This window comes from Sipha flava, unplaced genomic scaffold (assembly GCF_003268045.1).
Source record: "Sipha flava isolate LNK unplaced genomic scaffold, YSA_version1 68_pilon_pilon, whole genome shotgun sequence".
Taxonomy (NCBI): domain Eukaryota; kingdom Metazoa; phylum Arthropoda; class Insecta; order Hemiptera; family Aphididae; genus Sipha; species Sipha flava.
In genome coordinates, this window is record NW_020273608.1 from 178,382 (window position 1) to 204,936 (window position 26,555).

The window sequence follows — 26,555 nt, forward strand, 5'->3', positions numbered from 1 at the left end:
GCTCGGTACTTTTTATTTTATATAAACTTAACACAAAAATGATTAATTTCATTATTAACATTTTACCCTAAGTATGACAAAATGGAAGCACTAAATACATTAATATATGTCAAATAAAAAACCGTTTATAAGAAAAATAATTTTGTTCTGACAAAAAATTTAATTCATAACAAAACAAATAACAATAAATGTATTTAAAATACTATCTGAAAGAAAATTGTCCAACAATTTTTTATTTTTATTTATATACATCATTGTAAAATAACAAAATTAATAAATAAATACCTCTTTATGTTACTCTATATAAAATTCTCTAGAGGCATTTAAATAAACTAAATAAATAGCATAATACGGTACATATATATTTTTAATTCATTGTAAAATTATCTCATTCGATGATTAAAGCGTCTATATGTAGGTAACTTCATTACAAAAGTTAAAGCTCAATTATTTACGTAAATTTGATTCAATACTCTTAAATAAAATAAAAATGTTCAATAAATATCACTCTAAGCACTGCTAATATAATTATAAGGCACATGTCGACCTGTTGGAATGATTTAGTGGCCAAATTATAGAAAATATTATTTCAAATTTGTATTATTAATTTTATTTACTCCAAAGCAGCATATTAAAAGACTTATTTTTCATGTAAATGATCTCTGAGACTAAATTATTAAAATCGTGCACAAAGTGAATAATATCAATTACTTTGTTATAACTTATAAATACTTAAATAATATTGAACACCTGTTTATGGCCATGGTATTGAGGTGCATGGAAGATTAATAATGATACCATGGTTGACGTCTCACCCAACATAACCGTATACCAGTATCGGTCCTTATTTTAATTGAAGCAGCTTCAGCAGCTCGTACTGTTTCTTTAACAGACTGCATCAAGTTTTGTGCATTACCAACCAACATATCTGTAGCTTCCTGATCTTCTTCTGAGCCATGAGCTCCCAACATAGTTGCTTTGACAGTAGATAAAATTTTCAACTGAGTACCAATGGTTGGTATACGTTCACAAACTTGCAACAAGTTCTGAAATAAAATTAATTAATAAGTTAAAAAAAAATAGTAAGTTACAATATTTTTAAAACTTACAGTTCTCATTCTCTTATCGGTACACTCTCTAGCCAATTCTTTGGCTAAACGTGTTACTTCCTCAGAAGCTTCAGCAATTGCTTTAGCACAAGCAATAAGATCACGTTTGGTGCCTGTCTGTCCACGAACAAGCTGTGATAATCGACCCATCAACAGTGCCATTTTCTTAGCAGCAGCAATAATCTTGTTGTCTTTACTAGACCATTGTCGAACTTCTTGATGCAATCCATGAGCAGCAGCCATAATAGGTTGATTGGGTAATGGTGCATGTTTGAACATTTCATCTTCGTCATCAGTTTCAGCTGGTAATGGTGGTCTCGGCGGAGGTACTTGCTCGCCAGGTAATGGTGGACGAGGTGGAGCAATTTCAGGTTCAATAGAAAGTTCATACAGGTCAGGTACAACTGTAAAAGCACCGCGTACGCCATGGACTGCATCCAATAGTACGTTGTTAGATTCTCGCCAACGTTTAACAGCTTGATCATCATTGGTATTTAATGCTACAGGCTTAGCATCTTGAACCATTCTTGCAACTGATGCCTGTAATATGTCTGCTGCTCTGTTGAGGGTTGCGTGAAAAACAGGATCTTCAGAATTGTCTGCCTCTTGTTTAGCAACTTGATATACTCTATTTCCTAAACGAGCAATAGCTGTTGTATGCTCCACCATTTTATTAGGATCACGCCTGGAAATGGCATCCTCACAAAGTTTTGCATGTTTACGCATTTGATCCTCTATAAATTCAGTCATTAAAAATTAATATTTGGAATACTGATATGAAAATTATATAAATTCTACTAACCAGAAAGTCGAATGAAAGTAGCTGTATCTGTGGCCTCATCACAAAGATTTCTAATGTGTGTTGCTGTATTAGCATATTGAGAACACAAATTATCGAAATGCTCTCCAGCCACTTTGTTATCAGAGTATTGCGATCTAATCTGTCCACCGTTAATTAATTGAGGTCCAAGAGATTCAAGTTGTATGGCTGCTTGATTAAGTGCTTCAGATAATTTTTTACCACCACTTCCCGTAGCTGCTACAAGACGTCCAGTTCGACCAGCACGCTTTGACCAATCAGACAATCTAGTTGCTCTATCAGCAAAGTTTGCCTCTCTACCAGGAGTTCCTTTATATAAAAACATAGTTTGTTTTAAAATTTTTCCAAAAATGTTTCAATTTGTAATTTCATATACTAACCTTTTGGCACATGTACTGCATCTGTAAATTGTTTTAATGGTGTATTTATGTCAACAAAATCTTCAACAACACGACTAACCACTGCATCTTGAATCATTTTTTTCAACTCTTCTAACTTATGAGACAATTTTCTAAAATTCAAATAATTAGTTATCATTTTAATGGATATATAAAATATAATAAAATTATTACCTAGCTATTTGTTGTGCTTGAGGAGAGTTTCCTTCACCCCGTCTACAAAAATCACTTAATTGTCGAGACAAGATATCCACTTCATCACAAAGATTTAATATTTCTGCTCTTTGGACGCCAGGAAGACCATCAGCCACCTAACATTATTTCATATTTAACATAATATAAGTACAATTTCAAATAGCTTTTTTTTTATTTACTCTATGTGCTTCATCAATTATCAATGAAATAGCTTTTTGACCCAAACCATTATCATTTCTTTCTGGATGTAATAACCATTGTCTAGCTTGATCCAATTGGCCACCAAGTGTATGAGCTACTTGTTGTCCTTTAGCAGCATAACCACTTTTTTCTGTGTCATTAACTGCTCTCGTTACCAGTTTTACTAACTCTCCAATTCTTTCATCAATACTACGTGATAAGCTTTCTGCCTGAGCAGTAGCACCTTTTCCGTCATGTCGTAGTTCACAAAGTGCATCAGTCATAGTATTAATTTCTGAACACAGTTTTTGTATTGGATCTCTCACGTTAGGTGAACAGCGATCAGATATTAAATGAGCTTGTTCAAGCAAATGACGAATAGACTTTTCACCCAAACCACCAGGCATTGATAATGGTTCCTATAAAATATTTTAATTAAAATTGTTAATGGTAAATTAAAAAACACCACATAAGTAATTAAATACATACTTGTAACCAATCGTGAGCAGAATTAACTTTTCCTTCAATTATATTAAGAGCTTTTCGCATAACTGTAATGTTATCAGCTTCCCATTCATCTTCGTCATAAGTTGTTAACTGTAAGACTCTTATTATCTCTAATAACTCTCCAGTCATTCGGCTAGTGAGATAATCTCTATTTTCAGCTGCTTCAGCAGCACCTTTACCTCCTAAAATTATTTTCTATAATTAACATCATAAATAAAAATTTGTTTACAATAATTATACCTTCTGAAAGAATATGAATATATATCTTCATACTACAAATAAGTATTGGTGCTAAAGTCTTCACTTGGTCCAAACATCGAATAAGTATATCTCTATGAACCTGATGAGTGAGTTCTTTTTCACGTGCTCCAACTTCTCGAGAAACCTACAATTGATATTTTTTTTTAATTTAAATAGGAACAAATCATTTTTGCATTATATAAATTCAATAAATAAACATACTTTACTCAAACAAGGACTTAAATCTTTAAGGAACTGCACCAAGTCTTCCATACTTTCAATAACTTCGGCAACAGCTAAATAATCCAAAACTTTTTTACATTCTCTTATAATTTTTCTGACTTCAGATTCATCAAAACATAACAATAGAGATGAAGTCCCTTGCAAGATTCCTCTAGATCCTTCTATCAGTTTTCTTCGAGCTGGTCCACTATATGGATCTTGTTTTAACATAGCTGAAGCTTCTTCAAGTAAACGTGATGCACCTTCAACTCGATAAAGAGCTGAAGGAAGATCCTGCTTAAGTATGGGATCATCACTACTGTTGATAGTTTCTTTGCCCACTTTAATAAGATTCATGACTGCACGACTGACAGCTTGAACCGGCTTTTCCAAGTCCGGCATTGCACTTCCATCTTCAGCATCTTCATGTAAAATTACTAATCTGGATACCTAAAATTAATAATTTTACATAAGAACAATAATTTAAAAAATACCTATAAGATTTTAAAATATACCTTAAAAATAAATCCTTAAATGTATTATACTATTAAAATATTCATGAAATGCTATCAGTCCTTTAAAGTTAATAAACTATTAATATACTGTAAAATGACCACCTATTCATTTAAATATTGAGTAGTAAAGAATCATATGGAATCCATATGTAACATGCTCTATGCTAAAATTAGTATTTTTCATTTTAATAGTAAGACTATAGTGGTTTTAAAAATAGAGTGAGTAGTTAAGGGGTAAACTATCTCAATATAGTACTTATTTTTCTAATTCTTTCTTTGGTCCCCTTCTTTATGAGATAGAAATGTATACGAGAAACTTTAGTTAGAAATAGCTAAACCTAATACATTTTAAAATAGAATATTTTGAAAAATATATTATCATAGTTACATTTAATTTGACAACTCTACTTTATTACTCTTTCTACATATTAATAGGTATAATGTACATTCATTTTTACTTTAAACCAAGCAACATATTACAATAAATTAATATAATCGTAAGAAATAGTAAACAAATATGACAAATTAATTAAAAATAATGAATCAGTTTAGACTATTTAAGTTATTCAAAAATAAATACTTTCAACTTTTATTTGTAATTAATATTATAATTATAGGCTCAATAATTTAATGTTACATAATACTAAACAATTTAATCATTAAATAATATTAGTATCAAATATTTATTTATTAGGTATATCTACCTACAATGTGTTAATTTTATTAAATAAGAAAATTAATTTTGAACACTGTCATAACTATCCCCAATTTCCGGTAATAAAATTCTTTAAAAAATTAATATCCCTAAGTTTTATAAAGTATTTTAAAAGTGTAGTTTGAGAAAAACAGTAGTTTTCAACTAATGGTGAAAGATACAATATATAAGATTTGCTTAATCATCCAAAATAACATGCCATCCTTGATTTTGATAGAAAATGATGGATCTGAATGTTGTTTACTAGATACTAATACCACAATAAATTATTATGTCTTCAATACATATATTGATCAATTAATTGTATATTTTCATTTTCATTAGTATTATGACAAGTTTATCAGATGATTGATGTATCTGGTTTATATTAAATAAATTAAATTATCCAGTTTCAATAAGTAAAACAATATTTTCAGTATTTTTCACACTAGTACTATTATCAAATGTATCTTGGTTTAAGTTTCAAAATTTGATGAGATGTCAATCAAAAGAGATAGAAAAATACATTTTATTTTTATTCAAGCCAAATGTTAAATTTTTTAGAAAGTTATAGCTCAATTTATAAAAATAATTATGGAAAAAATGTGTACAGGAAATCCTCAAAAAAAAATAAAAACCAGTAATGTTAATATTAATGTTTCTAACGAATTCATTATTTAGATAATAATAGATATATACTTGATAAAAAATAAGAAATGTTTTATTTTTTTTCAAAATGCTATACAATAGAGATTATCTATTGAAAAATAGCTATCTAACTGACTATAGTATGTTACGTTCAATATTTCATATGTTACTCATCTCCAAATTTCTATAAACTTAAAATTTAGAATGCAAATGAACACTTTCCAATTGCATCAATGTCACATGACTCATGGGTAATATCTCAGATAGTATTCTTATCAAAAACTATACATAAATAAAAACAAATTATATCAACTGTTTTTTAATTTTAACTAATTTTTAATTTGAACCTATTCATATCAAAATTCTACGAGTACGGTTTTAAGATTAAGCTCATTCCTTTATATACGTTGACAGATAATATAAAGGTAGATATAATACCTGTATTATTAAAATTCAACAATTTATATTCAAAAAAATAAACAAAAATAATGTAATTTCAATCGCCATTAAAACTTAATAATTTGTATTATCCACAATTGTTGGATCTAAAATTTATCAGCATCATAGGTTGAGCGAAAAAAGAAAACAGTACCAAAATAGTAAAATAGTCTCATCAAGGCCACCAAGAATCATGAATTGTTTAGAACTCGGACAGTTGATAAACACCAGGAAACTACACACAATCGGAGTAGATGCTAAGTGTATAGCTGTTGTACTCGTAAATCAATCATATTTTAAAAGCCTTTCAGAAAAACGCGACGAACATGATAGAAACATTAATGATAGCACATTGGCACAAGTCCATAAACACGTTCACGTATCCTTGGGGGAAACCAAAGGGAAAATAATTATAATCGAATGTACCTAATAATAGCTACGATTAAATATAATAATGCAATGAATTGGGTCAAGCTCGTGCAAAGGCGGAAAGTGAAACAACAATAATGGTCAATCTTGTTCAGTGTAGGTACATAATAGGACGACGACAAGGAGAGTGTTGTTGGCATTGGGAAGGAGCAGATGGTCGTCGTCCTAGGACTCTGAGCGATCCTATGCACAATGTCACTAATCAATCTGTCGCAGTGTGCACATACGTCCGGCGAACGCCAAAAGACGACGCCTGCCGCACCCGTGTAACTTCTCGACAGCCGAGTTGATTACTTCAAACGATACGCAGTCATGAACGAAAAACAAGCAGCCGAGTACGTACGAATACCTGCAGTACGTACGTATTTCTAACTGCGGAAAAAACCGTCCGTTTACCTGCTGTGCGACGGGTTCCAATATGCTCTCGATGGTCTTCGTGTGAAACACGGGCATTTTGGAGGAGGTTCGGGGCAAAGCAGAAAAAAAAAAAAAAAAAAACGCGAAAAACAATTCTCGCCGACGGCACTCGGACTGTCCCGGGGTAGCGTTGAGAAGAGGGGACGAGACACACAAAGGTGCGAAAGCGAAACGCGAACGGGTTTACGCACTCTCTCGCGCACACACGCACGTACACGACGACGCGTACCGTCAATGGACCAGCGAAATAACCTTTTATAGGAAACGACGTGGACTTCTTAAAATAAACGCAATTCAACTGCCGCGCGGTGTGCCGCCGACGGATGCCGTTGCTCGCCGTCGCCACCGCCACCGCACCTCCTCTCGCGCCCGCTCCCACCACGAACGTCGCCGTCGACGACGATACCCCCCGCCCGGCCATCCGCGCCGTACGACGACCGAGCGGAGCGCGGCGGGGAGATGGGTTCTTCCGTCGTTTCCTCGACTCCACGCGTTCGCAGCCGCCGCCGACACAGCTGTACCCTGTTATTATCCGCGGCGCCCCGCCGTTATTGCCCACCGATGCCGTCCCGTCGTCCCCGAAATGTCCCGCGAGAATGGAAGTCGGCGCCGTGCGTGGGTGCGCGCGCGAACAAGTCCTTTCTTGCGTTCGTACGGGTGTACGCCGAGGTGTTGAGGTGTTTTCGTCGCGACAAAGATGTGTCGGATTTTTAAACGAGAAGGACAAAAACTTTTTTTGGGGTGGTTTAGGTAAGAAAACCTTTTAGAGTTCATCCGTAACCCGTCCTCCACCACCAAATTTAAAATTGTATTTCCAGCGTTTTAAAATAGTTTTAATAATAATTATTAAAACATTATTAATAATAATAAATTAACGGTGTTCAGCTGCGGTAGCTTTGTCACGACATAAAATGGTATAAAAACTACCTATAATGATTATAAAATATAAATATCAGACGAGAGTCATCATATCGTTCACGAAAACTACCAAAAAGATAGTAGTAATCACGGTATAAGTAATACGCTTATGTATTTATCAATGACGAACACCTGTTATTCGTCATCATTTAGTTAGTACAAGTTTTAAAATATTCAAATACAAATAGGTATTTGATATTTTGGAAAAACAAGCCCTCCCCTGTAGTTGCGATTCAGCCGGGAAATGCTTAGACCATCGGATCAAGGTGCTTTACCGAATTGAATACATGGAACGCGCATTGTGTATTCACTCCGAATATAAAAGTGTCCCACATTAACTTTTTACAATTAGTATACTACTACTTTTTACAAGGTCTCATTACCAAAATCCACGAATTGGAGACTGTTTAAATAAATAATAAAAAGTTTTTGCATGATTTTTCATTATTACATGACATAAATAATGGATTAAGATAAATTCCATGCTTATCCCATGAGAAGACTAGTAGAATGATCGGGAAGGAAATCATTTTAAAAACTATACCACGTTTTTTTATTTGGATTAATGATACTTTAATATGGCTTAATATCACAACTTGAATTGCATTATTTTCCGTATGAAAGACATTGATAATTTAAAATGACAAAAGATTGAATTTTCCTTAATATAAAGCTCATTATCTTTTTTTTCAGTCTTGTATTATTTTTTTTACGCATGACTATTATTGACCTTTTAATTAGGTACATCGCAATTGCAGTAATGCATTAATATGCTCAAGGGATCGGTTTGATAGATAGAATCACTCGACATAATATTTAATGCTCTTGCAAGTGCCATTTATACACATATAAAAATAATCATCGAAGTATTTTTGAACAATTATACATATAAATGAAATTTAAGTTTACTTTTATTTATTTATTTACATTTTAAACGGACCAGGCCTAATTGCATGCATAGATAATAAAAATCGTTCATAGTTTATATACTATTAATTTACAAAAAAGAAATTGATAATTATTTAATAACTTAATTATTATGTCAATATTTTTCAATTTATATAGGTTTAATAATAAAGATGATCAAATATGCTAACCAAACATTGCATTTATAAACTCCACTAAACAATTTCACATCTTCTAATTGTAACTTAATTATTGTTAGTATACGACATTGTATTATGACAGCATCAAGTCAATTTAAAATAAATTAGATGTATTGGACATTCCGAAAAACTGTATAATTTGTTATTTTATGAACCTGTTCAACCATTATATAATCGCACGTCTATGACAGCAAGCTACTATGAATAGTCGAAAATAATTATAGGAATTAGTTGCATAAATGAAACATTTAAGTGATTTTTAATGAAATTGTTGGTATTTTATCATTTGCCATTCACTATACCTATATAAAACTATATTCCATACAATTATTCTATGTAGTTTAATTATTTTGAATAAAATATTAAAACAATATTGAAATAGTGAAATAAGTTGGTACAGCTTTCAAAGCAAAGTATATCCGAATGTTAAATGAGGTGTTGGATAGTTTCGTAAATAGAATAGGAGGTCACCGGAGTACAGCTGTTTAAAGACAAGTGGAGATTAATTTTCAAACTAATTTTTAAGTGACCTGGCTGTAATTAAATTTTAAAATATTTTTCATTAAATAGTAGACTGGAATAATAAATGTTAATTTTATTATATTGTACTTGCAATATCCAATATTTATACCTATACATTTATACTATTATATTATCATTATATTATCATTCATGTGAATATATCTCTAAAAAAATACCTTTGATATTTTAATCAAAATGTTATTAATTCGTTTTTCCTGCTCTACACCTAGATGCTAAAATACAAAATTTGTGTTATAAGATATAGGTAACTAATGTATCTTTTTCACTTTGAAATCGACGACGACGACTAATATATCGATCGTTAAAATTGATAAAATCTACTAATTTAAATTACCAAAGCCAGTAAATATCTTACTCGAACATTTAATATAATTTATATAAATAATGTATTATTGTATATTTTAATCATACTTAAAGAACTAGTGTACCATTACATACCTATGGTACATTTTAATTATTTATTTTCGAATTATACTTTGTTTCTTATTATTACCGGTTTAATTTGTTAATTATTTTTATTATAAGAATGAGGCTTACAATATATTACTATATCCTGGACTCCCTACTCTTCCGAGACTTGAACCCGTAAAATATTATTTCCTCGATTTACCTACCACGATTCAACATAACGCATCCGACAAGAACACGGGGAACGAATTATTGCCAAGGTTAGGGATTTTTTTTTAATTAATATTTATTCTTATTATTATTTTTATAATAATTGGTTTTTTTTCCACCACATATTTAAGTACTTCAGATTTCATCCTCGTTAAACAACCACAACACTCAAGTGTCATTATATTTACGTCATAATAAATGTCGATGAACATAATTTATACTCGCTCGTCGATTTGCACGATGTCTATGCGACACGAATATAGATCTTCTAAAAATCTTACTTGGATTACAGTGTATTAAATATCTTAGGCACATGACGTTAACGAATGGTAATAATAATAATATAATACGACTGTATATTATATCACATACGAGTATACGATGACGCGCCACCGACGTAACTTTATTTTTTTATATCGCTGTGACTCATTGAACGACTGCAGCAGGCATTGAACACGTCCAAGGTAAATACCACCAGACAACAGATTTCGTGTCGAATGACTTTTTTCCTCGTTTCTTTTTTTTTTTTTTTTTTTTTTTATAATGACAATAATTATCTAATACTCATCCGCAAAGTATCGTATTTTAAGTGCTGAAAAAATTTGAATACACTCTCACCGTACATGGGTGTACCAAAAATGGTTTAGGCGTTCAGAAAACTACATGGGACATTATTACTGAAATAATATTCATAACCATGAATAATGTTGTTTTGATTGATATGATAACTGTATCGATAGTTATTTAATTTTAATAGGTAATATTATTATTGGTTAATGCGCTATGCACATTTATTTATACGATCGATAAATTATATAAAATACTTTACAAACACTGCTGTAGAATTTAGATTTGTATACAAAGTTAACCTCAATATTAGTATAATTATTTATCATCAACGATATTGCATAATTTTGCAGACGAATGAAAAACCATAATAATGGTGTGTTTGTCAGTCGTTCGTTATGAATTTATGAATAGTCACCGACAGTCCCCCGTCCGACGCAATTTCTTTGATCGGTCGCACTATGAATCCAACGAGTGTCGACAGACGACCACAGATCGCACACGCCTATTTATCATAGAAGTCAACGACAGTATGGTGTGTAATACAGTAGGAACGCATATTTTAATATTTATCGTAAAAACCGATCGAAAGAAATTATTCTAAGTGTCGTGTGAGACTCATTGCTATAAATTGGAGATGATTTCATATCCTTCAAAGTTTAAGATGTCTCCTCTCCTTCACCTATTACTACTAACAATTTTCGTTATAAACATAATAATAATAATAATAAAATAATAATTTTAAATGTACCTACTCTTAAACATTGAAAACGTTTGACTTTGTACTTCGTTATATGATAGTATAATAATTTATAGTATATCAAACCTAAATAAACCTATTTGTTTTAAATTATTAATATATACATCTATATATATGTATATATATATATATATATATGTATATATATATATATATATATATATATATATTGATTTATATAACATGCTATCTGTATATCTAATTCATAATACGTTTAAACTTTTAAATTTTGACTCTACAATTTTAATTAAATTATTTAATACAAAAATAAAAATTACAAATAATTCATAGGATATGATATAATTACTGATTACCAATTAAGTTGTATCCCGATAATAAGCTAAATATCTTATCATTTTGTATACAGGAATAATAATCTAGTATATTATATTTTTCAGTATTACCAATGCATATGCACTCATAATTGAATCGTAAATTTCAAAAAGGTTAGGTTAGGTCCATCTTGAGTTTTTATCAAAATAGATTTATTACATTTTTTCCATCTACACGTATAAACTGATATTTTATGAGTGAGAAAGGCTCTTTCTTTTCTACTTTCATGAATTAATCAATTAATTATTGTTAATTGCTAAAATAAAGAAAATAATTCAACGGAAAATCCAGTTTTTTAGTTTCCTGAAAAGTTTTAATTTTCTGATATGAGTCCAAGTCGAAATTCACGACTCAAATATACTTAGGTAGGTATCAATATGATTGGATATCAATACAAAATACACAAAATTCATGGTAGTTCAAAAAAAAATACATCTAAATATTCAAAACAACTGGCTGGGAGTTGAAAGTTATAGGTTCAGGAGTGTTCAGCAATTCAAATATTTAGGAATTGTACGAACTCAACAAAATGATGTATATAGTAAAGTAAGGAAGACAATTAAAGTTGGTGATAAGTGTTACTTCGGGCTGATAAAGCTACTGCAATCTAGAATACTTTCAACAAATTTAAAAATTCAAATTCATCGGTCATTAATAAAACTAGCAGTTACTTATAGATCGGGAACATGGACGTTAGAGAGTCAAACAACAAAAATGCACTAATTAATTTCGAAAGAAATTGTTTGGAAAAATATATGGCTCATGTAAAGATGTAAATATGTACTAGAATCAGAAAATATAAAGTACCGAAAAAATGTAACTAAAACATCATCGTGAGACAACTCACATGGATGGATCACGCATGGCAATCACCGATGAGAACAGTAATAGGAAATGTTCCACAAGGAAAAAAATCACTGGGACGCCCGAGATTACGATGGGAAGACATAAAGGATAATAGAGGACATGGAAAGAGTAAGACCAGGAAGGACTAACAAATAATATCATTAAGAAGAGAAAACTGGAGTCATTTATGCTGAACGATAAGGTCTTGAAGGCCAAATTTCACGAAAAAGAATAAAATGTATTTATTTATTTTAATGGATCATGGATTCATTTTGACGGTTACTAGCAAATATTTCCAGTAGCCTTTCTTTTGATAAAATTACGTTTTTTTAGATTTTTCAATATCTGTTCAATATTTCCTTCATGATTATGATCATTATCATCAATTTTACATTCGCTTTTTATAATATCGTTGTTATATCGTTTGACAACATTTTTACAGTTTTAATTTTATACCATTTTTTACTTTATTTCTTAATATTTTATGAAAACGAAATTTAAAATTAAATATTACTAATATTGGTTAATATTTTATGAAAACGAAATTTAAAATTAAATATTACTAATATTGGTTAATATTTCAAAAATGTCCATTGATAAAACACGTTTAATTATTTTCACTTGATATAAGATATATTACGAACAACTAAACAATATTAGCACTAATAGTCACCAATAATTAAATACCTATAGAACGATGCATGATGAATGCATGTATTTTTTAACTAAACTATTAATTTTAAAGATAATTCGAATTTTTTTTTAATAGATTTTTGAGGCATTGGTAGATCATTGAAGAAGGATAAATTGTAAATAATTAAACTTTTTAGAAAAATAAATAGTCACATCATAAGTTACGTATGACAAAATATAACAATCTTTTTACTCATTTGCTCATAAAACTGTAAGTTTTCAATGTACTAAAAATGTAATAACACTTTACTATTTGATATTTAACGACAAAATTACAATTCATATAATTACAACAAAAATTGTTAAACTATTATTTAATTTATACTTGCCAACTGGCAATGTCACAAAATTGTCCAAACTAAAATAAATCGTTTTCAAATAACATTGATCATGATTACTAACAGAGATTAAAAAATGTACAGCTATAAATTTGGTATTAATGCGTGCGTTTAACATAATTAGCAAAATCACTGTACGTATTTACTAGGAGTTAATTTATGAAATAAACCGTTATTATATTTAAATTAAAAATATTCAAATGAGTAAATTACTGAATTATAAATGTAATTCTAAATAATAAGTAATGGATTAATTTAAAAACAAACGTTGTTTTCAGTTTGCGGATTTCAATAACCTACCATCCAATATAAGTGTCTATATCCGAGTAGGGCTTATATATTAATGTGATAACATGGCATTTTCATTTTAATCTAGATCTTTTTTTTACATAGACAAAAAGTATAACATTAACGCATATATGCACTGCGACACACCCAGTTTATCGCAAAATAATGAAAATAAATATCCAAATATATTTACAAATATGTCAATGTCGAGTGATATTAAATACCAATATTTTTAATAGACAATCTTCAATTTTTACCTGTAAGACGTCCAAATAGCCAATTTCTTTACTTCGTTTTTTATTACTTTGCTACCAACTGTGTCTGCAGAGTAGTTTATTTTAGTAAAAACAGAAAATGTGTATTTATAGGTACATTTGTACATTTGTAGGTACATGGATGTAGGTGTTCTATTTTGTTTTATGCCAGATTGTTCAATTCATTGAGACTATAGTGACTTAATCAAATTATATATATATATATATATATGTATAAGATACAGTTAATTTTATCGAACATTTCCTTTTTAATTATAGTTAATATTTTAGTAAATGTATTTAAGTTTAATAAATATCTTAAACTTTGAGTAAAATAAAATTTTAAGTATACTTCCAAATATATTTGAACTGAAAATACAAGTATGTATATGCCAGTTTCTTTTGAAAAATTGTAAAAAAATGATATATAAAAAATTATTTTATAAATATATAATTTATCATTAATTTATACTCATAGGTGTGTGCTAAATAATGCATTATTAATATAATTTATATGCGTAGGAAGATACGTCTTACACAAATATTTAATGGATTATAAGATAGTCTTTATAATGGAGGTTCCTTATACTATAAAAAATACAAACTGAATAATTTTTAAATGTACAAACATATTATAACGGTATAACCTTTAGTTTGACAATTTTAAAAATATTTAAAAATTATTATTTTTATTAAAATAATGCACAATAAATATCTAATTTATGAATTTTTATTGTTATAGATAAAACATATGTTAATATTATTTATTTAGGTTATAACCTAAAACTGTACCGGAAATTAATATTTAAAAAAATGTATTGTGGGATGTATGTATCTATTTAAATAATTTAATATTTATAATAAAATTATAAAGAACAATTCATTCAAGCCCATTAATAAATGAGTAAAATAGATTGTATAGCCCAAGCACAGTTTATTGAATGGGTTTTATTTAAAAATGTTGTATTGAACCATTGAACTGTTATACATTTAATTTTACATTCAAGTAATAAGTAGGAATTATTACTGTACGAGATAGAGATATTATAGTTGAAAATATTGGAATAGTTTGATATTCCCCTTGGTGTATTAGCTCAACTAATAACTTCGTCAATTATCACAGTTTAACGCAATGATTAAGTTTTTAATTGAGTTTAACTTTTTTAAACTCGATTAATCGAAAATATCGTATCATTGTTTGTGATGTTTTATAGGACGTTGTTTTTAAAATAAAAAACTGATTATAAAATATTGTAAATTGAAAAAATATTTAACCACATTAGAAATATTTGTGGACCACATTTTGTACATGCACATAAGTGTAAAATTAAAAAATAAAAAAATAAATTTATTTTTATACTATTATATTCAGGATTAGGTTAGGTTAGGTTAATAAACTAGCCTATATTGGTCCTCCGGGACACCGAGAATTTTCTAGGTTCAGCCTATGATATCAATTAACCACCCTCTCCCTTTTCTTTTTATTCCATTATAATATTTATATTTACTATTTTATATGTATGTGTTATATTATACAAATTATAATATAATATGAGGTACACATATTATGTTTCGTAATTGTTTTGCTATCATTTATGGTATTAGTAACTATTGAACCGACTTGTAAATCCAAACACCGAAATTAATGTAGACATGTTATTACAATATTTACTGTTTTATTTCAATTTTTTTACGGGACGCTCGTCTAATTAGTATACAATTATATAAATATCTATGAATTACGCTGTAAATGGGTGTATACAAATTATATACAAAATAGAATAGTCTATAGTCTAATAGGTAAGAAAACCTTTGTTTTGATAATCCCGTTTTATTTTAATGGAAAATAATATTTTCTCATTTCTTCGTGACCTATCGACAACTGCACCCGACATACGATTCTCTGTCTGTAAGACTTAAGAATACTTAAATTATTTAAGAGGTCGTCCCAAGTGCATTACACACTATGCGATAGGAACTTATGTGTCTACGTTTTTGAAATCTCGCGATTAATAGTTCAAAATCGATTTTGTGTTCGATTATATAAGAAAAAATGGTGTACCATATAATGTGTTGGTTAAAATAAGTGAATTGTTCTCCTTCTATTGATCAGCCAAAGCTGAAAGTTGAACTTATTTCTTTTGCTAAGTTTTGGCCTTCAGTTTATAAAGTCGGTTTACAGAGCGCGTATGAATCTTCAGGTCAAATCGATACCGTCGATTCAATGGGCTAATGAATACGATTAAAAGTGTAGTAAAGTAAAAAAGTGTAATGTATGTCAATCACGCGCATTAAGTATAATTACTAATTATAACATGACATGACATATTACATACATTGTATTTATCAATACAAGGAATTGTAAAAATTGTGTAAATATTTACTGACTTAGTCTCTGATACAAGTAATGTGTGATAGATTATTTTTGAAATAAAAATTGTTAAACATACCATTAAGGTGCTTTCTTGTAATAGAGAATTTGGAATCATTATTCTTAATACAGTTCAAACAAGACAAATGAAGTTGATAAGATTAGATAGTAAATTCCTTATGTTCGAAAAACAAATAAATGCAACGTATTAAGACATATGTTAAGTTTATGTATTTTTTTTAAATAAGTTTAAAAAAAACTGTTCCGATGAATATTTTTATATAAAATATAAATAAGATTTAATTTTAAAAGTAAGTGTACAATTTATTTTTTTAGCCTTTTTACTATGAAACATATTACTTTGATTGATATTTTGTTAAATAAATCATGATCTGTAATTAACATATTCAGATGGTAGTTTGTAAATAAAACAATCAAGGATAGACACCTATTTTTTCTTTTGAAGTGAATATATAAAAATATAGTTGGCACCTTATAAATATATTTATTTCCGTGCTCCTTTAGATGAGCAGTACGAGCCTTATTACATTATATTTAATAATTAAAATAGTGAATATATATTCATATTATAGTGATAGATATATTTTTGATTTTCATAGTTTTTTCAATAATTTATGTAAGTGATAAGACAGGTTAAGAAATTGAAATATAGGATTTATTAATATAAAACCGGGATCTAAAAATTCTACTACAGGTGAATGAGTTTTTATTAACAGATTTTTAGGGTAGTTAATATTTAATCTATATAAATATTCATGTATAATTGAATAAATATTTTTTGATAACTCTAATATTATTAACAAATGTATAAAATTAAAACATTTAACCATATACAAATGATTTTTGAATAAAGTAAGTATAGGAAATATGTATTATATTACATATTATTCTTTTGTTTAAAAATAAAGATTACTCAAAATGTTGACTTAATTTGAAAATTCATAAAAAATCTTTTTATTCTATTTTTAAATTACTGTTATTCCATAATTTCTGGGTTAAAACCCAGAAAATAACTTAAAAAACTATCCAATTCAAAGCTACAGTTAAAATAAAAATTTCTGTTAAAAAAATGCAAGATATGATACTAAATAATGGCGTAGTGCGTTCACAAAAAAACTTAAAAATGTAAACATTTTCTTCCGAAAATAAGATTCAAATCTAAGAAAAAGTGTAAAAATATTTCGTATTCCCTTTTAAGTGGAACACGCTGTGATATATTTAGAATTGTTTCCTGTAGTTAAGATAAATTAACAATAATTCATCGTGTATTTTTCAAGAAAATCCTACTAGGCGCAACATTAGTACTTTTTGTGGGATGTGGCAGTCTTCCTTACGACCATTTCTAATCGACATTAGGGATTTAATATTAAATTATAACTATATAACATACGTTATTCGTTATAAATATATTAGATATTAGCTGCATAAAATAGTTTAATTTATCTATTCTGTTATATTAAAGTGTAACCTGACCTTTCTTATTTTTTTAAAAAAAAATTTTAGATTTCATTTCTTGTGTTAACTAATTTAAAGAGGAAAAAATAGCTGATGTGTCTTTGTGGCTGTTACTTGTTGAGTTGTAAACAGTCTTCTTTTATCTACCCATGTTATCTGAGTATTTTGCACTCGTACAGTAAATTAAATTTAAAGTTGATTATTGTGCCAACAGTACACTTTCGCCCAGATATCATAAGAGCAACTGAGCACGAGAGTGAACTATACGTGCTCTTGTCGCCTTGCCTTGCCGAGTTAGGCGAGCCTCTCCTCGACGGCGCTCGATCAGAAGGCGGTTTTTTGTGCTCGAGTCAAGGAACCCGAGGCCATTCGAGACGTGAACACGAGAACACCTAGTTCATGCTCGTGCGTTATCGCGTATTCGTCGCTTTTTTTTTATTGTGCTTTTTAACATGTGTGACTGGTTCAATGAATTTACGTTAAAGTTTTTGAACCAAAATGAACCCGTTATATGGGACCCGGGAATTTGTACCGCAAAGGTAGGAAAAAAATTAACGATACATAGATTCGATTAAGTGGACAACTGAAATGTTTAGTAACCGAATTAAAGAAAAAATAAGACTCGCTCATGGCTACTTAGGGGTCATGCAAATGTATTTGCGTAAAAAAAAGCTTCGATCAGATCAGGAGCCGGTGCAAATGATATTTACAAGCCAATAACCAAAGTGACTAGTCACTTTAGCCGAAGCCGAGAGGCGAGAATGTACTGCGTACACTCGTGCTTCCTCGCCTGATCTAAATTCTTGACAAAAGTCTCTCCGAGACTGTATCGGCAAATGTGTACAGCCAGTATTAAATGTACCACATACCAAAGTAGGTACTGAAAAATAATATGAATAATATTGCATACATTTATTTTATTATTATCTAATATTTTAAACTAATGACTGTAATATAAACTGTCTGCTTTTTTGAGCCATTATATCCAATATTTCGTCCGTAGAGATAGACACTTCCAATGTATTGACAAAAGAGCAAGTCGCATTAAATGCTCATTTTTAATTTTATTACGAAGAAATTTTTTTGAGCACTTCTAAGTTGAAAACGAACGTTCAACTACTGTTAGTGTTGCCAAAATGTTCAACCAGAAATTTATTTTTGGGTAAAACTTTGCATCACATGCATTCAAAATATCCACAATTTCAATGGATTTTTTCTACATTTACTTATTTTTCACACTATAATAAACTTCAGACCCAACCACTTTATCCAAATATACGATATACGATATACTATATGTATTATACGATGCAGATATATGATCTTCATAAAATATGTTTAGATTTTTAAGTTTCAGCTCTCCATGATAAAATAATAATCGAAATTCAATCATTATATAGCTGTTTATTTTTGTATCACAATACAATCAAATATTTTAGAACAACACGTATTTTATTAAATATATATTAAAAATTAAAAAATATTTGTTAATGTATTTTATTTAGATTTCGATTATAAGAATTATAATTTTATGTGCCGGTTAAACACAATAATTTCGGGGGGGGGGGAGGCTTGAATTCGTATTATGATACGTTTTGAATACTTACCTAATAGTGTATTGCATGTTTCAAACGTCTAAAATTATACTGTATTTGATAATATATATTTTTTCGGTTGTAGATTTATGTTAGTTTGTGTTAGTTCTACTAACTTAGTTGCACTTAATGGAAATTCATAAGAAATGATAAATTGACATGTATGGAATGAGGATGCATTTATAAAGATGTCGAAAGAAGCCCATTTGAGTTTAATTTTTAGTTCAATAATATTTTGCATATACCAACATTTTAGAACATTTTTACCACCAACGAATGTAATTTAACAATGCTACTTTCAAATTATTACAATTCTTAGCTCAATATTTATAATATTTCTATGAAACACCGTACTTACATCAGTTATCTGTAGTTCTATTAGCCTTATGCTAAGACTGGTTAGAGCAAACACCTAACATTAATAATTGTACTTGTACCCAGTGGCATCCAGTTTCTAAAATTTTACTTAGGCTAAATAAAAATACAATGGCTTCTCAAACACCACAGCGGCCACAAGTCTACATTTTTACTTTGCATAGAAAAATCATTTTTGCTCTCATATTAAAAGTATTAAGCATGATTCATACTAGTTAGACATGTATCGACAAACACCGTTCCGAAAAAATATTTTATTATGTATTTTAATTTAGGTAATTCACATTTGAACGTTTACATTCCCTTCTTACAAGTACCGATCCGACAGAGTCTGTTCGACATTCCTCGCAAAAATAATCACTACTAGTACTATCACTACTCTCTAAGAATTTTCGTCGACGTTACTATACTATACTACCTGTCTCTATATCTTCTCCGAGACACTGGTTCCATATAACAGGATTCTTACTACTAAAAGGTTTGTTAGTCCTGTGCTTAAACCTCAACCTGGACGACTTGCTATTGAAATAGACTATTTTTATGCATTTGGTTCACCCTTGCGCCTTTGTGGCACAAAATTAAAAATGCATTCAATTAATCTATTCTGCGGGGACGGTTGAGGTGACACAAACCGAGACACGGTAGTCATATGCGATAATATACACTACAATCTAATCTGTGCAATCGTTTCGAATGATCAACACCGTGAAACCATTGTTTTTCAACTGTCATTGTCAGTGCGTTTCTTCCGTTGAGATATTGGTGGTTTTCACGCTCGGAATGTTATAATTCCGACTTCTTTATGTAACTGCTCTTATGTCGATTTGAGAACACAAAAACAATGGCTCGAGGCGTTCGACTTAACTGCTGCGGTACCAACGGGAAACACGCGCCAATTTAATGCAACCTGAATTATTATAAAATACAACTGTCATGCAATTTATAATAATTCGTTCTTCTATTTTTTTTTTTTTTTTTATCATTTAAATGCGACGAAAAGACATTATTACCAATAACTGAAAACGGAATTAGAAAACGGAATAAATCATTGTATTTTTCTTTGATGCGCAAGGGGTATATGTTAAGGGGTATGTATATGTTAAGGTCTATACGAGAATGCAGAGGTATTATGCTATTCTCTGGTCGTCAAAATTACTAAAATAAAATTACTAAAACAGTGTTTCCATCTAAATATTATATGGGTTTTATATTTTGCGGCTTTAAATTTATAATGGTAAATAAAAAAAAGGCTATAACATATTTACGATAAAAAAAAATATTTCTATACATTTTTAAATAGTAATTATTTACAAGTTGCTGTTTTTTAATTTTTAAGGGGAGACGCAGTCTCAAAGTCTCCCCTGACGAGCCGCCACTAGAAAAAGCACACATTTTCTACGAATTGGGAAATTCTAGAAAACTGATCGTCGCTTTCCCCTGACTTCGAGTAGACTTTTAACTCACCATGCCTTTAAGCTCTCTCTAAACGCATATCCTCTTTGTACTTGACATCACGCTGACACTAACTGCAACTATAACAATATAATTTTTCATTGTCCTTCTCTATTTATTAACCGACATCTCCATTTTTCATTCCTATCTTCTTTTGGTTATATCACACCCGTTGAAGCAACATAAACATAAAATGAGAAACATATAAATAAATTAATTAAAATTTGAATATTGTGAAATTAAATTAGATTGATTAATATAAATTGAATTATATTTTATAATTATGAAAGTGATTTATTAAAAGATTATTATTATTAATTAATTTGAATCATATGATTTAAAAAATTTAAAATGTTAAATGTAAATTAAATTAATTTAATTTTTATACCATTAAATATTTAGAGTGGTAAATTCAAAAATCAAAATGAAAAGTGGTTATCTGGCTCCCAAAGAATCCTTGGTTTGAATTGTAACAAAAGAAAAATCCAAATTCTAAAAAGATACATAAAAATAAAAGAATTAAAATTTGAATATTTTGAAATAAAATTAGATTGATTAATATAAATTGAATTATATTTTTTAATTGAAGGATAGTATTGCCAAAAATTTGAAAATCGAGCTAGACATCGGTTCTGAATGGAAAAAACGTGGTAGTATCGAATTTGCGGTCAATGTTGTGCAACATGGATTATTTCTACGATTAAAATTGATTTAAAAACAGTTGTTGAATACACAATGTGTTATTGCCAATGCTATTTTTATAGGAACTTCTTATCAGTGCAAAACGTGATATTACCATTTACATTGTGTTAAATAGCCTACCCTAACTTAACAATCAGCTACAGTAATATTTGAGTTTTTTAAAGTATTTAAAGGGATTATAATAAATAATTTCATCATATTTTGATATTATAAAAAATTTTATAATATTAGAAACAATTTTATATAATTTTATTAATGTGTAGTAAGTAATAACTGATTACAAGTGTGGTTTAAATGATCAAATTTGCATGAACACGCAACATACATTTAATAAATTATAAGTAATATGTATAATGTTCCTGCTAAGTGAGATACCTTATTCAAATTATGTGTCTTAGTTTAATAATATAAACCCAGTATACAGTTATTTTCTTAATCTAGGTATTCATATTTATTTTAGCATTTCATTCAATGTTTTCTTTTAGAAAAATGTTTGGAAGCCGCCACCCCGGACCGTTCATGCGCGCAAGTTCGCTGTTCGAGCAGGTGTATTTTAGTATTATTCTGCCTGTTACCCCCACGACAAGGGAGTATTTAAATACCGCTATCCGCAACCTGCGGACCCGATCTAGAGGCGAGAACCAGCGCCCCAAAACCACGTCTCGTTTCCGGAACGTGATTTCGCTAGATTACACCAACATACAACATAATTTTATAGAATATTTATTATTAACTTATTGGCTATACTCAATGGTATACCCGACTCGCTGAATCGTAGCGAAGAAACGAGCACAAGCCCATACAGCGGTGCTCACAGGGGCGGCCCCAGGGAGAGAGGCTAGGGCCGTGGCCCCCTCCCAAGCCCGTACCGTATTTATAAAAAAATTTATATTGTTAACAAAACATGCATATTATAATATGTACTATCATACGACAAGCATGTAGATAGAGCCATAGAGGTATTACGGTTGAAAGGATTTCCTTCACACTTAGGAAACTAAAAACCTGGCTTCGTTCATTGATGACTGAAGATAGAATATCAGCATTATGTCTAATTAATGTATATCATAAAGTAGATATTCTAGATCAAAAAGATCATATTATTAATATTTTTGCCAGTAATAAAAATAGACGACTTGAATTAGTGTTGTAAAAACTGTTGTTTTCTTTTTGTTATAAGATTTTGTAAAATTATAACTTGCCTCCCCCCCTAACCAAGTCTCTGGAGCCGCCCCTGGACGCTCAGTTTTATTTCATACTGCCAGCGAGGTCCAAACCCAAAATCGTTTGTAAACGTGTGTGTGTACTCATCGTCAACGGAGCACTGGAAGGAACCAGGTCCCAGCCAACCCGTAACGAGGAGGAATCTTGCTACAGTCGCAACACTCCGTGATGCCGTAACAGCTTGGACGTGAAGTCTCGCCGCAGCTTGCAGTCTCCGTTCAGTTAATCACTATCCATTATTACAATTCACTATAACAAGATCAACCGTTGTGAGTAGATGAACAACCTCGCAAACTTGTATTATGTTAATTTGTTGTATTTTATGGACACTCTTTGGAGTACTTGTTATTGAACAATTATGTAATGTTCATATATGTATAATTTGTACTAAAGACTAATAAAACTCTATTCAACTCAAGTCTTTCAATAAATGGTTGCCCTAGAATTAGTATATAGTTATTTATACAAAATTAACAAAATTAATTATAAACTGGATTACATTGTAGGAGATTAAATTATAAAATTTCATCTTCGGAAAATTTAAAAAAAACTTAGGAAAATTTAATTAATTATAAGAAGATTTAATTAAGGCACAATAATACCTTTTTTTTAAATAAAAGTTTGAAAAAATACAAATTATCAATTTATTTATTTTAGTTTTATACATTTTTGAAATAAGCTTTAGGTACTCTAACACCCATAATCACACTTATATCTCCAATAATAAGTATATTTTTTGGTTATTTTTGATATTCATTTTTTAGAGTATTTAGGGCATTTTAGCTTTTTTTTTTAGTACATTTTTATGTTGTTTTAAAGGTTGAGTCAAGCAACATTCTAACTCTGATTGTTATTATTAGGAATAAAATGTATTTATTTATTAATTGAGAAAACATTTGTAAATACGAGTATGTTATATGTATAAATTATCTACTGCACTTTAATCCAAATTATAGAAATATAAATACTATTAAAATTATGTATATTTAATTAAAATAAAGCTGTTGGGCGTTTGAACTCCCTTTAACATTTTTTTTTATTTGCGCCACCGAACATGAAATTAATACATTTTTACAGAATAATAATAATGATGAAATGGCCAAAACAAAAAAAAAAAATCCGCTTTATAAATAGCCTAGATAAAATATCAATGAATTTATACGTAGGTTACACACATTCAAAAATTAAAGTCAGACATCGGAAAGTACTTTTAATTTTCCATTGTACTGAAATAATTTATCCACTTAATAATAACAATAATTGTATAATTATTTAAAATAGAAAAACACTCACAAAATAAGCCAATAACGTATAGATATACTAAAAAATATGCGCAGCACCCTATGATCGTTGTCTTTAATCATTCCCTGACGAATAGTTAAAAGAAAATCTTTTAAATCGTGTCAGTCAATAAACTACATATTGTCGCCACTTGTCGCAAGCAAACTCTTTTTATTGCTGATAAACATTGTAATGTACAATAATTATTATTGTACGTACTTTTTTAAAATATTTATTATATTAAAAAAAAAACCAAACACTGATGTGGTTAAATTTATAAATTTAGAGTAATAATTTAATTAAGTGATTATTTTTAAGTAATAATTTAAGTGAATATTGAATGGAAAAAATGTATTTAAGTAATGGAAAAATATTATTTACAAAACCGAGAATACTTAATTATTATAGGTTTTTAAAAGGCAATGGAATAACTTTAAAAAAATAAAAATAGTAGCTATAAAAACATAAATTAATTTATATATATATATTTTTTTTTTTATAAACTTTAATATAATTAAAGTTGTTATTTAAAAGAAAAACGATGTACCTGTATTTATGGGAGAAAGTAAGTGCTTATGTGTTTATCTCTCGTAAGTTCGTCTCATTCTGGATCGTCTCCTAGAAATCGGCTATTTACTGTAATAAAGTAAACAGTGACAATATTTAAATAATTAAGTATGCTTTAGGACTTAAAAAAAAAATTAATTACAATTTTAGTTTTTTTAAATTTTTTTTTTTTTTTTACGAATAAAGAATTGTAAGAAATGTAATTTGCCGAAATGAAAATATTGAACAAACGCAAATAGAACATGTCAAGTAAAATTGGACATAGATTATTTACCTCATCGTTGCCAACCGTCGTGATTTGCCACGAAAAAATATAATTTAAATTTAAATGATTTTTATATACGAGTACATAGGCGGCTTGGACGTATTACAAGAGGTGCACTTCACTCCCAAAAATATGGGGTAGGCATATTTTTATACATTTTTGGAAAACTTTTATCGTTAATACTTAATACTACTACCATGTTTATGGACTATGATGATATTTATATACATACTATTATATAAATATATATACTTATTGAATCAGATTGCTATAGTCCACTGTTATAGTTGATTATATTAGTACAGTTAATATATGGTATTATTTAAATATATTAAGAAGATGTGTCAATCATCACGAAAAAAAATTAATCGAAAATATTAAAAAACGTGATACGTGTATTCATTTTTATAAATAAAATGTTGTTATCATTGTAAATATATAGTGTGATCACGATCACAGACATTACTAAATATCTCAGACATTCTTATTATTTGTTGTATTTTTATTTGATTATTTTATTATTATAGGTAGGTAAGTAACCTACTGTTTTATTGTTATATCTAATTCCGAGGTATTTCAAAAAGTGCAAGTTTTGTTTTATATTCATGGTTAATGTTAGAACTAAAAGTGCTAATTATACTAAAATTTAAGCTATTTTTATATAGATTACAAAAGACTGATGTATCTACGTTTATTTGTTGTATTTTTAGTTTCTATTCTACTATTATAGCTAGGTAACGGTAACACGGTGTTTGTTAGATAATATAATTTATAGGTATTATTATAAAATTTTTATTTCAAAAAGTGCAATTTTAATTTTATATTTATTGCTAATTTTGGAATTATACAGACTTATTTTATTAAAATGTAAGTCATTTATAGTATGGGCCACAAGAAACTGATGAACATAGTTTAAACTTTAAATTGGATATTATTTATTAATATAAGAATAATTACATAAGCTTTTTTATGTGAAAAATAATTAAGAATAAATTTATTAGCTTTAATACATTGTTATTTTGTTTCATTTTTATTATCCCCATCAATTTTTTGTTGCGTACCTACCTATATTATATTATTTACGTCAGCCCCAATCTTAACTTATATTATGGGAAAAATTTAAAAACGTACATAATAACCATTCGTAAATATAACTAATATTATATTCTGA

General features: G+C 29.0%; 2 protein-coding genes across 3 annotated transcripts; one reads left to right on the top strand and one right to left on the bottom strand.

Annotated features, from left to right (window-relative positions):
• Window positions 1–587: 587 nt before the first annotated feature.
• Window positions 588–7,121, bottom strand: LOC112691955 (vinculin). Its single transcript, XM_025566438.1, has 10 exons — window positions 6,792–7,121; window positions 3,672–4,121; window positions 3,450–3,594; window positions 3,192–3,391; window positions 2,702–3,121; window positions 2,502–2,638; window positions 2,310–2,440; window positions 1,912–2,238; window positions 1,110–1,843; window positions 588–1,046 (listed from the first exon to the last, which is right to left on the bottom strand). The coding sequence occupies exons 1-10, from the start codon at window positions 6,846–6,848 to the stop codon at window positions 786–788; spliced, it is 2,862 nt and encodes a 953-aa protein (XP_025422223.1). The 5' UTR covers window positions 6,849–7,121; the 3' UTR covers window positions 588–785.
• A 354-nt stretch (window positions 7,122–7,475) lies between these two features.
• Window positions 7,476–23,112, top strand: LOC112691976. Of its 2 annotated transcripts, none has more exons than XM_025566461.1 (2): window positions 7,476–7,562; window positions 22,533–23,112. In XM_025566461.1, the coding sequence occupies exons 1-2, from the start codon at window positions 7,510–7,512 to the stop codon at window positions 22,816–22,818; spliced, it is 339 nt and encodes a 112-aa protein (XP_025422246.1). In that variant the 5' UTR covers window positions 7,476–7,509; the 3' UTR covers window positions 22,819–23,112. The 2 variants fall into 2 exon arrangements, with proteins under 2 accessions (XP_025422246.1, XP_025422247.1); XM_025566462.1 differs by lacking the exon at window positions 7,476–7,562 and adding an exon at window positions 18,269–18,462.
• Window positions 23,113–26,555: the final 3,443 nt, after the last annotated feature.